The 14,099-nt window shown below is 40.3% G+C and overlaps 1 protein-coding gene across 6 annotated transcripts in view; it reads right to left on the bottom strand.

The window, feature by feature from the left end:
* Positions 1-13,590, bottom strand: part of SNX13 (sorting nexin 13) — an 88,386-nt gene extending 74,796 nt beyond the window's left edge. For 4 of the 6 annotated variants that reach the window (XR_016281940.1, XM_089533112.1, XM_089533116.1 and 1 more), the window contains exon 1: positions 13,331-13,590. Coding sequence is in view for 5 of the 6 variants with exons in the window: in XM_089533112.1 (XP_089389238.1) it covers positions 13,331-13,342 (12 nt within the window). In the remaining variant the exon portion in view is untranslated. The remainder of the gene's footprint in view (positions 1-13,330) is intronic. The other 2 variants (XM_089533113.1, XM_089533115.1) reach the window with 1 other exon arrangement.
* Between the last annotated feature and the right edge of the window lie 509 nt (positions 13,591-14,099).

Genomic DNA, 14,099 nt, shown 5'->3' with positions numbered 1-14,099 from the left:
TAATTTAGTAACCTGGTATACAGTAGGCCTGAATACCAATACCCTATCATCTAGTAAACCCTATCTCCTAGTAAACCCTATGATGAGTAAACATGTATGGATCTATGACAAGTAAACATGTATGGATGTGAGAGCTGGACAGTTAAGACAGATGATAGGAAGAAAATCAATTCATTTGAGATGTGGTGCTGTAGAAGAGAGCTGAGGATCCCATGGATAGCCAAAAGGACAAACAAATGGGTCCTAGAGCAAATCAAGCAGGAAACCTCCCTGAAAGCCAAGAGGACCAAACTGAGGCTGTCATACTTCGGACACATCTTGAGAAGGAAGGACTCACTGGAAAAGACAATAATGCTTGGAAAGGTGAAGGGAAATAGGAAGAGAGGAAGGCCACATGCCAATGGATGGACTCTATTATCATTATCAAGCTTTATTTATAAAGTGCTGTAAATTTACACAGTGCTGTACATACAATAAATTAAAAATGGAAAAAATAAAATAAATCTGCTAGTGGCATACATTCTAGGAAAAATAATTAAAAGTAATACATATTAATACATATTTAAAATTCCAAGCAATAAAATATAGCAAACAAACAAGTTAAAGTAAGCATAAGATAACATTAATGTACTTCTGAGTACACACACTCAGAACTACACTTTTAGTAGAGCAAATGAACCTTGCAAGGAAAGATGACAAGATGTCTGTATAAAGATCATCTCAAGATTACAAAGCCTTATAAAATTTCCTTGTGGCTGCTTTCCAGCGACAATTTAATTCTACTTATCCTACAATGTTGAATTGATTCAGTTGAAACTTCAAACCTGTTTTCTTCCAAAAAAAAAAGCTGATGTCAACAAACTAAGTTTAAGAACTAAAAATAACAATGCCATTTAAAGAGAAATACGCTACACATTGCAAATCATTGTATTACTTTACATTATGGTCCAAAACACACTATCAATGCCAGGGAATTCTGGGAATTGTAGCTTTGTGAGACATTGAGCTCTGATGTCACAACAAACTACAGCTCCCAGGATTCCCTAGCAATGAACCAGGGTACTTAAAGTGGTCTCAAACTGAATTATTTCTGCAGTGTGTTTTGGACCCATGTTAACCTTTGTGTAAAAACTATATCCACACTTTATACAGTGGGGTCTTGCCATCCATGGAACTGAGCACCCACAGATGGCAAGCCCCATTCTTTTCAATAGAGGTGCATGTACATGGTTGCGCTGGTAGCTCTGTGCATGTCCCACCATCATTTTTTTATTATTAACATAATTTTATTTACATTATTCATCAACAAATTTCAATTTTTCCTTGTGTTTACATCATCTACCATGTTTAATAAACATGCCACCATCATTTGTATACGTTATAATTCTACCTTCTTAAAGTTCTGTTTCACAACTTGAATATTATGTTACATTTTAAAGGCATTTTCAATCCACATACCAAGAGAAACTTGAAATCCAATGGCAGTTGACATGAGAAGCACAGAATTATAAATGGCTTGAGACTAACAGCCAAGATTATTAAAAGGCTTGTACCATTAGAATTACACCCTAATTCTAAGTATGTGCATCTCTGCCAACAATACTAGCAGAGCACAATGTTTTGTGATATCATTCTTAATTTGGGATTAATAGCCGTCACATACAATTCTAGCCACAGATTTTCTACCACATAAGAGGTAGAAATAGGGTTGCCATAATTCTGGACCTCCAAACTGGGACAAATGTAGGACAAAAGTAGGACAAAATTTTCAAATGTAGGACACATTTTTTAAATGGAGGACACGCAAAAAAATTGATGATTTTTTTAAAAATGTTAATATAAATGCATGTTTCTTAGGCATGATCAAAATGGAGGACATTTTGGCATTGTTCCTAGACAGATGGCAGAAATGTGCTTCCCTTTCTGGCTAACCTCCCCCCCCCCCCCATTCCAAACAGCATATTTGGGCATTGAAGAGGAGGAAGAGTGGAAAAGGCAGAGGAGGAGGAAGAGGAGAAGAAGAGGAGGAGGAGGAAGAAGGGGAGGAAGAGGAGGAGAAGAAGAGATGGAGAAGAAGAGGAGAAAGAAGATGAGGAAGAGGAGGAAAAGGAGGAAGAAGGAAGAGGAAGAAGGGGAGGAAGAAGGGGAGGAGGAGAAGAAGAGATGGAGAAGAAGAGGAGGAGAAAGAAGATGAAGAGGAGGAGGAAAGGGAGGAAAAAGGGGAGGAAGAAGGGGAGGAAGAAGAGGAGGAGGAGGAGGAGGAGGAGGAGGAGAGGAGGAAGAAGAAGAGGAAAAGATGAAGAAGAAGGGGAGGAAGAGGAGGAGAAAGAAGAATAAGAGGAGGAGGAAGAAGGGGAGGAAGAAAAGGAGGCAGAAGAAGAGGAGGAGGAGAAAGAGGAAAGGCTCTTTCCCCTGCCTGGCTGCCTCTGTCGCCAACGGAGGAAGCCAGGCAAGGGAATGGGGCCTCGCTGAAGCCAAGCCCCAAACCCCTGCCTGGCTGCCTCCGTCGCCGTTTTGCCCCCACCCCCGGGATTTCCCCCCCCCCCCAGAGACGGAGGCAGCCAGGCAGAGGTTTGGGGCTTGGCTTCAGCCGTCCTCCAAGCCCCAGCCAAGCCTGGAGGACTCCGCGATCGCGGAGGAGCCCCCAGGGCATGGCTGGGGCTTGGAAGACAGACGTCCTCCAAGCCCCAGCCAAGCCTGGAGGACTCGCGGGGGGGGGAGTCCTGGGGGTGGGGCCAAACCGGGGTGGGACCGTGCGGACCCACCCCAAATCGGGAAAGTCCCGCCCCCAGGCGGGATATGGGAAGCCTAGGTAGAAATCTTCCATGCATAAGAACTCAAGATTACACTGAGGAACTAAGCAACTGCACCAGCAAAGGTTTGAACCCAGAGCATTTATTCATAATCTCCTGGGTGTTGTAGCCATAGCTTAGGCTAATGAGCCATTACTATTTGTGGTTGTGTGAACAGTACTAATATGTATATAATTATATTCATTGTGTTAGTCATAGTCAACCAACCAGAACTGGGCATCTGAATAGGGATTTCTACAAATCAATGGGTGCAGATGCATCATCATGTGTCATATGACTGTCTCTAATCATGTAACACCTCCAGGAGGGCACGGCAATGCATTCACATTAGAAGATCTAGAGACCAAATAACAAGGTAATGACCTAGCACATTTTTCACAGTCATACCTTAAAATCTGTAATAAAAGTATGACTCATTTATGTTTACTGGCAGCACACAATTCCCTTTTTGAATAGCTCCATTGGCTACCAGTCTGTTTCCAAGCACAATTTAAAATGTTAACTGTGGTTGTTGTTATGCACTTTACTTACACCCAACCTTTTCCCCAAAACCATTATTATTATTATTATTATTATTATTATGGCTCAAAGAAGCTTACAAATTAAAATAAAATATGGATAAAACAAAAAGGAAATTAAAATTAAAATGGAATTAAACTAACTTATAACACTTAAAAACAATTTAAAACATACAGTTAAAAATATTTAAAAAGCCATTTAAGTACACCACCTTTATAGGTTATGGCCTACAAAGCCCTGCATAGCTCAGGTCGAGATTTTCTGAAGGATGTATTTCTACAATCATCCGGAGAGTTGCTTATTTTAACCACATTGCTTTCACAAGATACATTTGGTAGGAATATTGGAGATGGGCTTCTCCATAGCTAGTGTCAGACTCTGGAACACTTCTCCTAGTGAAACTTTGGCAGGTGAGTTTTTCTGTTTCATTAGATTTGGTATTGATTGTTTTACATATACAGGGCTTTTTGTTTTAATGTGTTGAGCTACTTTTACACTATGTTTTTAAATTATTGTTCCAAATATTTTTTCTTTCCAGAGATCAATACTATCAGTTTAATATTATTTTAACTCTGTTCTTTTATGTTTTCAGCTATATGGGCTGTATTCCCATTTCTCCTTAATTTGCCTTGAGTTCCAATCTACAGAAAAAAGATGAGGTATAAATAAAGGGATGGATGGATGGTCGCTGTTAAATTTCAAACCTAAGCTCATCTAGGGCAGTCATAAATATAAAGAGGAATGCCTATGTTTTATGAACTTTGTTTATGTCTTTTAAATACAGGATTTTTCTTACATCTGCACAACTAACTGCTTTTATTTGAAACCAAAGTTAGGTGTTGTTTCCTCTGTCTGTATATTTAAAGAACAGAAACATTGCCTGATATAGCAAAAATCACTGACATACAAGACTAGCTGTAGTAGATTGAGAAATGTATAACATCCTATAGCTAATGGTCCTAAACTTTGAAAATACCATGTTCTGCATTACAGAATGAAAATTATGCTATTAAAATATATTTAAATACTTAAGGCTGCATCTACACTGCAGAAATAATCCAGTGTGACACCACTTTAACTACCATGGCTCAGTGCTATGAAATTCTGGGGATTGTAGTTTTGTGAGACATTTAATCTTCTCTATCAGAGAGCTCTAGTGCCACAAGAAACTACAGTTCCCAGAATTCCACAGCATTGAGCCACTCTGTTCTGTACATATTTAGTAAATATAAGCAAGAATTGTGTTGGTTAGTCCCAACAATAGTAGACCTATGGAATAAATTGTTAAATGGTGAGCAAACACTTGTGTAACTTCCTTTATCTTAATGGGTCTGTTCTAATTAGGAATGCCAACAGCATTCAGACTATAACTGAAAGTATGCTAAAAAAATCAATTTCTTAAAGGTGGTGTAGCCATAAACACAGAATAAAATTATGGAGGACTATATGTGGTTGTGTGAGTCAAAGTAAAATACATCATCATTTTTTAGACTGCTAAAAGTCAGAGCATCTCCAAAAACTACATACATCTATTAGTAAATAGCCAAAATGATATGAAAGGTTCCTTTAGCTAACAGTTTCTACAGATACCGGTACATTCTGTGCTGTCTACACATGAACAAAGCTGTATCAGTTTCAAAACTGTGGATCAAATTGAGCTCTCTTTCAGATTTATGAATACAGAGGAGTTGTAAACACAAATGTGTCAAACAAAATTCCAATATTCCTGCTAATGTACAAAAAAGGCAATTGCAGCATAACTAACACTGCCAAAGAAACTGTCAGTTACTTTTTCTGAAAATTGTTTAAAATATCAAGGTAAACATCCTTTGCTCTACATTGTATAAAAATCTATACAAGAAGAACCTCACAAGTTAGATGCAAGGAAAGTAAACATTACCACATATTTGTTGTTGTTGGGTGCCTTAAAGTTGTTTCCAATTTATGGCCTATAGGGAAATTAAAATACAATTTCTTACTGCACAGTTAATCTTGTTGCAACTGATAGAGTCAGAATGGCATGCTGGTAATCTCTTTGATTTATCTTGACAACACAGCTTGTCTATCTCTGATTAAGATGGCTAGACTGCAAAGATGTATTTTGCATACTAGAACTTTACTGAAGATGAAATAGTTATTGAGAATGGTATCTAAATGCAACTACTGTATATGATGAGAACAATAGCAAAACTATATCAGCACTATTCAATTTGCACAATGGAGACATTTAAGCTATTCATATCTTGCTTTCAAATTTTGAGGTAGGCTTCAACTTTCTCTACAATGGGCTTCCCTAATTCTCCCACTTCCATTAATACACTTAACATCATGAATCAAAACATGAAAAAGAGCTCTATTTCTTAAGCAGACTGATAATCATAAATGACAATGAACTTTTGCTTCCTCTTTTCTTTTATTAAGGAAATCTAGACCAAAACATAGGACAAACTAGAGAAATAAGAAACTTTATTCCAATGTTATTTTATTTCTGGGAGTAGATTTTATATCATCTTTAAACGTAGAAATACATTTGTCCCTCCCGATTCGCAGGGAATCCATTCCAGACCTCCCCCTGCACAAATCGAAAATATTGTGGATATTCAAGCCCTATTGGTTAAAATGGCGGTGCATTCTTGCATGCACCACCGCAGATGCGCACCATTTTGTCCCTCCTCACTTGCCATCTGTGTTTGTATTTTTTATATTTTATCACTACTGCTGGTTTTCGTTTAACTTCATAGTTTTTTTGAAAGGTTTTAGTGCTAAATTTTATGTTTTTCTATTCTATGGTTTTAGCTCTGCTCAGTGAGCTGCATGGACTCAGTGGCACAGAAATATAACAAATAACTAGAATAAACAAAGACCATGTGCAAACAAAATTCTTTAAAACAAAGTCTGGAATTCTGGTTTATTGTGACTCGCTTGACATTATGACATAGGCTGTATCTGCACTTCACTATCATTGCTGAATGCTATAGAATTCTGGGAACTATATTTTGTGAGGCACTTAATCTGTCAGAGAGCTATGGTGCCAGAGAGCAAACTACAATTCCCAGAATTCCATAGGACTGAGTCATGCCAGTTAAAGTTGTGTCAAAACAGATTATTTCTGCAGTGCAGATGCAACCGTAGAGATAATTTGCTCCCACTTTGCTTTTCTCTTCCACAGTGATGGTAAACAAACCAAAAGAGACTGTTAAACAGACTGAGACCTGTCTGTTCTTAGAAACTAAGCAGGGTCAGCTCTGGTTAATACTTGAATGAGACACTGCCAATGACTGCCAGGTGCTGTAGGCTAGATTTCAAGGAAGGAACTGGCAAACCACCTCTCAGTATTTCTTGCCTAAGAACACTGAAATTCATGGATCACCATAAGTTAACAGCCACACACACAACCAAAGATTCTAACTTATTAGAAGAAATGACTAGAAATCCCAGTAAGGCAAGATTCTTTAGCAGTCATGGTAGACAGGAACCATGAAGATGGAGCAAACTGTAGAGTTCATTCATAAATAGCCAGAATCCCAAAGAAATTTCACTTGTGGCTTTTTGGTGTGTCTGTAAACAATGCCACTGACTAGCAATTCTGAGATGCTAAGTTCACCAATGAAAATACCATCCCAGTTGTAAACTATTGTGGTAGATTTAATTTAAACAAATTACATTTATATTTAATCAAACGTATGAGTTTACAAAATTAAAATATTCAGTAGGTAGCAAGACCCACTGAACACAGTATAGCTTATACATATAGAAGGGCACTATTAAGAGACTATATGTTCACATATGTATCATAATACTGTAACATAAAAATAAAGCTATCCATATGTGTATTTTCCAATTATCCTCAAATGTAATTATAAGAGCCCAGGTAAAAGGCTAATGCAGAAGCTATGTCTTATTGTTGCTCATTTTACAGACATCAGTACACAAATATTGGCTAAGTACTTGCTGTGCAAGGCATCTTTGTCTCCAGCTCTTACACTGGTAGAAATCCACTAGTACCACCCTGCACCTTTCATTCTGGAATGTGCATATCTGAACAGGATCAAAATGAAAGATTAAAACAGAATGTTCTTATTTGACCTCAACATACCCAATAAAAACAAATACTTCAGCTCTCCAAAAAGAGCAACCAAGTCCTAAGGGAAAAAAGTAACTTCTCAACACAGTATTTCATTACCTGTCATAGTATGCTGCTAAACGCTCCAGTTACTGTAAGAACAAGTAAACTTTTAAGTCACGTTGCAGCACAAACAGGAAACACAGGTAGAATTAATGTTTTACAGTACAGGTTGTGAGTATGGATCTGCCACAAATTAACCAGGTGTGGCTTTAAAGATGCCATTATCTCCCAGAGTCAGTGCATCTACAATGTGAAGACATTCATACTGAATTACACTACAGGGTTGTTGTGAGAAATTATCAAGATGGTCTAAGTGGACAAGCATCCTGAACACTCTGACTACTACCTAAATAATATTTTATTATCATTCTTATTTGCTCCTAGCCTTTTCTATATCAGGTAGAAAAATGCATTTGTAAAACCTCTTCTGGTAAAAGAACACACAAGTTTCCAAATTAAATTGAACCATACCATGCTGGCAGGAAACAACATTATTTTTCTATACTTTCTTGTCCCATAGATTATTGAGGCAACAACAAGAAGGCATCAGCAAGTAAACCTGAAGTCAGTTTACTTACTTGCCTGAGAGAAATAAGAATAAAAGAAGCCATATTGATCCAAACCAATGGCCTGTAAGTCTCAATGTTTTGTTCATGATGTGGCAAAATAGTTACCTATGGGAAACCTGCCAGCGAGACAAGACCACAACTGCACTCTCCTTCATGGCTCCAGGCAACAGATACACTGCAGAATACTGCCTCCAATACTAGAGTTAATAAAGGGCAAAGCTTCCATTAATTTATCCAAGTATCTTTTAAAGCCATCCAAGTTGAGAGCCATCAGTATGGTCCAAAACACACTGCAGAAATAATCCTGTTTGAGACCACTTTAATTGCCCTGGCTCAGTGCTAGGGAATCCTGAGGATTGTAGTTTACTGTGGCACCAGAGCTCTCTGACAGAGAAGACTAAATGTCTCACAAAACTACAATTCCCAGAATTCCCTGGCACTGAGCCATGGCAGTTAAAGCAGTCCTAAACTGGATTTTTCTGCTGTGTGTTTTGGAACTATATCTTGCATGTGCTGTACATTTCCCACATCGGTTATGTTTTAAATGTTTTTATTCAGTTTAATTAACTGGTTATAATTGCTTTTTACTATTATGATTTCAGCTGTATTCTCTTTTAATTTATATTGCAAGCTGCCTAATGTCCTGCAATAGCATAAAGGTAGGATATATATGTATATATATATATACACACACACACACAGATTGCACCTTCCCTTACTCGTCTTTTTATCAAAGTGCCATATGCTGTCATTTTTCCTTACACAGTAGCTGCTCCAGTCACTTGGTGATTTTGGTTACCCTTTTCTGCACCTCTTCCAGTTCTATAGTATCTTAGGTGCGGTGATCAAAAGAGTACAAAGTATTCCAGATATGTCACATCATGGATTTCATTAAGGTGAGCAGGGTAGTATCAGTTTTGTTTTCAATTCCCTTTCACTTTATGGCCAACATGGAATTCACCTTTTTATAGCCACCACAAACTAGGTGGACATTTTCTTGGTCAGGCTCCTTTTCTTGGTCTGTCGCTATCAGCCCAGATCCCCTCAGTGTATAGATGAAACTGATAAGTTTTGCCCCAGTATGCATCCCTTTGGTTACACTAACTTGTGTTTATCATTTTACTGCCTTTTCGCCATCTAAAGAACCCTTTCTGTGTTCTTCACAACTCACTGTTGTTCTTACTACTTCAAATAATTTCAAATGATTTCATATCATCGCCAAACTTACTCTCCTCACTACTTAACTTCAGAGCACCTAAACTAGTGATTAGCAGTGTATCAGATGCTTCCAGGATGTCTTATTTTCACACATTACCATCTCTACTTAAATGAGTTTCCGACACAAGGATAAAGAAAAAACCCTGCTGCAAAACCAATGGCCCAATACTATAAGGAAGCTCAATTTGCTTAGTAAATTCGAGATCAATATCTTTAAGACGAAGGTATTAGTAAACTACTTCAGTGGAAAACCACCTAGCCACAAGGTATGTCACATATTATACAAAAATATCATGGTCTAGAGCAGTGATTCCCAAACCTTGGTGCTCCATGTGTTTTGGACCTCAACTCCCAGCAGCCGCAGCCAGTTTCGTCAACAGTAAAGAATGATGGAAGCTGAAATCTAAAACATTTAGAAAACTAAAGTTTGGGAATCACTGGTCTAGGGGTTTTAGTGTTGGACTATGACTCTGGAGATCAAGATTCGAATCCCTGTTCAGCCAGGGAAACCAACTCAAGTCACATTCTCTCGACCTAAAAACCAAGGCAATGGTAAGCCCGCTCTGAACAAATCTTGCCAAGAAAAACCTGTGACGGGTTCACTTTAGGGTCGCCATAAATCTGAAGTGGGCTTGAAGGCATACAACAACAATCAACTATTAGGTCAACAATAGTTAGACCCCTTGAAAAATCCTAAGCATATAGCAGCAAACAACAAACTGCACCATGTTCTACTCTGTGTAGCTTAGAGGTCTGCCAACACTTTTGCTTAAAAAACAAAAACAAAACCATAGTTTACATGCCTTAACTCGGTACCACATAAGAATCATCTCTTTACACCAAAAGCGAATCACTGGCATTCAGCCAAGAACTCAGCATACAAACACTATGAAATCAGTCATTCAGACTGGCTAAGAAAGTACCAAACCTGAAAGGAAAACAAAGACACAGCCGTGTTGGTGTGGAAAATCAGTATGCAAAGGGATCTTGTAGCACTTTTGAGACTAACTGAGAGAAAGAAGCTGGTAGCATGAGCTTTCACAGACTCTGAGCCTTCTTCATAAACATGGATCTGAGGAGATAGGCTCAAAGCTGATACTGACAACTTCTTTCTTTCAGTTAGTCTCAAAGGGGCTACAAGATCCCTTTGCATATGACAAGGCTGTGCTCCCTTTTGACCAATCACACTCCTAGTCCCAAACATACATATGCCAAAAAAGATTGGAGTTGTTTTCTGTACGCTTTTGCACTCTGACTCATCTTGTAAAGACAACACTGACACACCTGATGTCCTTACCTGACCAAAATCACCTGAACAATCCCATGCAAGAAACTTATGAAGCTGATAAGGAAACTGCTGGGCAGTATACAACAAAGCATTAACCTGGATCCCTCTCAGTTCATGACATAAAGTGTGCATATCTACACTGTGGAAATAATGTAGTTGGATTCCAGCTTGGCCATGAAACCCAGTGGGTGACCTTCGGCAAGTCACACTCTCTCAGCCTCAGGGGAAGGCAATAGTGAACCTCCTCTGAACAAATCTTACCAAGAAAACCCCATGATAGGTTCACCTTAGGGTCACCATAAGTCGGAAATGACTTGAAGGCACACAACACACCACTTTAAGTGCTGGAGCCCCATCCTATGAAATCCTTGGCTTTGTAGTTTTACATGGTCTTCAGCTATGTCTGCCAAAACAATGCAGATGCCTCACAAAACTACAAATCGCAGGATTGTGTAGGATGGCGCCACGGCAATTAGAAGTGGCATCACACTGCATTATTTCTAACAGCTAGCAAAATGTAGTGGTTTGAGCGTTGGACTATCATTTTAAGGCTTGAATTGGCTCGGCCATGGAAATCCACTGGGCAACCTTGGCCAAGTCACACTCTCTCAGCCTCAGAGGACGGCCATGACAAAGCCCCTCTGAAGAGATGTAGCCAAGAAAACCCTGTGATAGGGTCACCTTAGGGTGGCCTTGAGACGACACACAACACACACAAGGGTCCAAAACACATTGCAGAAATAACCCAGATTGAGGCTGTTTTAACTGCCCTGGCTCAGTGCTATGGAATATTGGGAACTGTAGGTAAAGAGATCTTGTAGCACCTTTAAGACTAACTGATGAAAAGCAAGAGTATACTCTGTCCTGGAAGCACTGACCCCCTCTACTCTCTCATCCATCCAGCCTTAAGAGTAAGCACAAACAGTTATGCCTGCTGGGATTTTGTAAGTTCTTTGACATTGTTTTGCTTTGCTTCATCCTTTAGATCCTTTGCTATATGCCTCTAAGTTTTACCCTCAACTTATCCATGGGTCAAAGCAAAAGCCATAATTTTGGCCCCAAAAGTTGTCCTCAACTTATACATGAGGTCAACTTATAGTCAAGTATATACGGTGTATCTTTGAATTCTACCACCATTAGGAATTGTAGTTTGTTGTGAGCTTTCTGGCAGAGAAGGCTAATAAACTCTTGTTTAGGGAGGCATTCCCAATTACTGGTTGTTAATCCACCGCTTACACTGTGTTTAATGTATACCAGTTAGTACTATTTTAGAGATATTTTAATCATGTAATGCTGTTGTTTTAGATTGTATGCCGCTTGACAGGTTTTTCTTCTTCTCCCCCCCCCCCCCTATTTTATTTGATCCTTACTATGTAATGCACTGTGCAAACTTTACAGCCGCTCTATAAATAAATGTTAATAAATAATAATAATAAAATGTGAAATCGAAGGCTTTCATGGCCGGCATCTGTAGTCTTTTTGTGGGTTTTTCGGGCTGTGTGGCCATGTTTCTAAAAGAGTTTCTTCCTGACATTTTGCTTGCATCTGTGGCTGGCATCTTCAGAGAATGCTGGCATGGAAGTGAATGGGGTATGTATGATGTGTGTGTGTGTGTGTGTGTGTATAGTATATATGTGTATATGTATGTGTGTGTGTATGTATGTATGTATGTGTGTATACACACACACACACAGTGTGAGACCCTGAGTTGGGAGGAGTAATTTCCATGTTAATCTGTGTATTGTGTGTAACATGGAAATCACTCCTCCCAACTCAGGGTCACACAGTGTGTGTGTGTGTGTGTGTGTGTGTATATATATATATATACAGTACACACACACATACATATACACATGCACTGTAGGTGTGTGTGTGTGTGTGTGTGTGTATATATATATATATATATACACTGTAGGTGTGTGTATACACATATATGTATACACACACACATATATATGCATACATAATATGTGTGTGTGTGTGTATATATATATATATATATATATATTGATATACACATACATATCCCACTCACTTCCATGCCATCATTCTCTGAAGACCCCAGCCACAGATGCAAGGGAAACATCAGGAATAAACTCCTCTAGAAACAGGGGCACATATCCCTCAAAACCCACAAAAATCCCTAATCATAAAATGCCCCCAGAGGACTACAGTTCCCAGAATTCCCTAGCACTGAAGCAGGGCCTCAAACGGGGTTATTTCTGCAGAGATACCTTACAGACAGCCCTAAAAAGGGGGGTTTTCCTTCCCAGGGACTTTAATGGGAAATTCTCCCGGAATGAAAGGAAAAATCTGGAGCCAGAGGAGGAGGAGGAGGAGGCCTGAGCAGTGGGAGAACAAACAGCCTTGATCTGGAGGAGCAGGCGTTATTATTAGCTTAATCACACTGACGTCTCTCCTTAAGCGAGCCTAAAGGAGGCCACTGAGCAGCCCACAGCCACACAAACAACACACACAACACACAATTTTTAAAAACAAACCACTCGAGACCGGCCCAGCCCCAAAAAGCAGCAGCCCCGATTGTGGAGCAAAACAAGGAGGCCCACGAAAAAGCGGGGCTGCTCCAGAAATCCCTTTAGAAAAGGAAGGAGGGCAGCCTTTGCCACAAACAGAGGCCTGAGTCCTCCTTTCCCCGGACGCGTCCTCCATTCCCCTCCCTTCTTAAATCCAGGGACGGATCCCACAAAACGCCCTCCATTTTGAGCAGGATCAACCAGGTCCTTCCCTCCTCCACAAACACCAGCCTCCCCTTCTCTTCCTTGGCTATGATTTTTACCTCTGCTAACATTATTAACTCGAGGTGGAAGCAAGCCCCGGCTCTTAGCCCCGCCGCATGGCGTTGCTGCTGGGGCCCAAGCCTTGGCAGCCCAGAAACCTCCACCGAAAAGGGAAGCCCGGGACGGACGGCTGCCGACCTCCGCCTCAGGGGCGCCTCAGGGCCGCCGGCGCCTCCTCCTCCTCCTCCTCCGCAGGTCGCTCAGGAGCGGCGGCCATCTTGAGGAGAGGCTACGGGAGGCGCCTCCTCCTCATGAACAGCCCAGGAGGACGCCCATTGGGGTGGCCCTAAGGCGGCTCTGCCCACCGGTTCCCGCCCACAGGACGATGGAGAGAGAAGGGCTGCGGCCACACTTGAGAGATAACCCGGTTTGGTACCGCTTTGACTCCCTTTGGGTCAAGGCTGTGGAATTCTGGGAGTTGGAGTTTGTTGTGCTCCGCTCTGGGGCCCCACAACAAACTCCAACTCCCAGAATTCCACAGCCTTGACCCAAACAACAGTAAAAGCGGTACCAAACCGGGTTATCTCTCAAGTGTGGATGCAGAGACACACACACACTTGTGTTCTCCTTGGCTTTATGGTGTCACCCCCCTCCCCTCCACTGACCTTAAAAGTAACACAAATAAACAAGCCTTTATTTCAGCCCACAGGCCATTTAGGCAACAAGATTAAAAAAGTACTGTGTACAGAATCCTTTTAGTCATGGTTTTTAGTGCTCTTGTGTTCCTCGCAACAAGTCATCATCCCCACACGTCGCACAACGTCGTGA

The sequence above is a fragment of the Sceloporus occidentalis genome, unplaced genomic scaffold (genome assembly GCF_023333645.1).
Source record: "Sceloporus occidentalis isolate IW3139 unplaced genomic scaffold, rSceOcc1.0.p SCAF_7, whole genome shotgun sequence".
In the NCBI taxonomy this organism is placed as follows: domain Eukaryota; kingdom Metazoa; phylum Chordata; class Lepidosauria; order Squamata; family Phrynosomatidae; genus Sceloporus; species Sceloporus occidentalis.
This window is presented reverse-complemented; position numbering and strand designations above follow the sequence as displayed.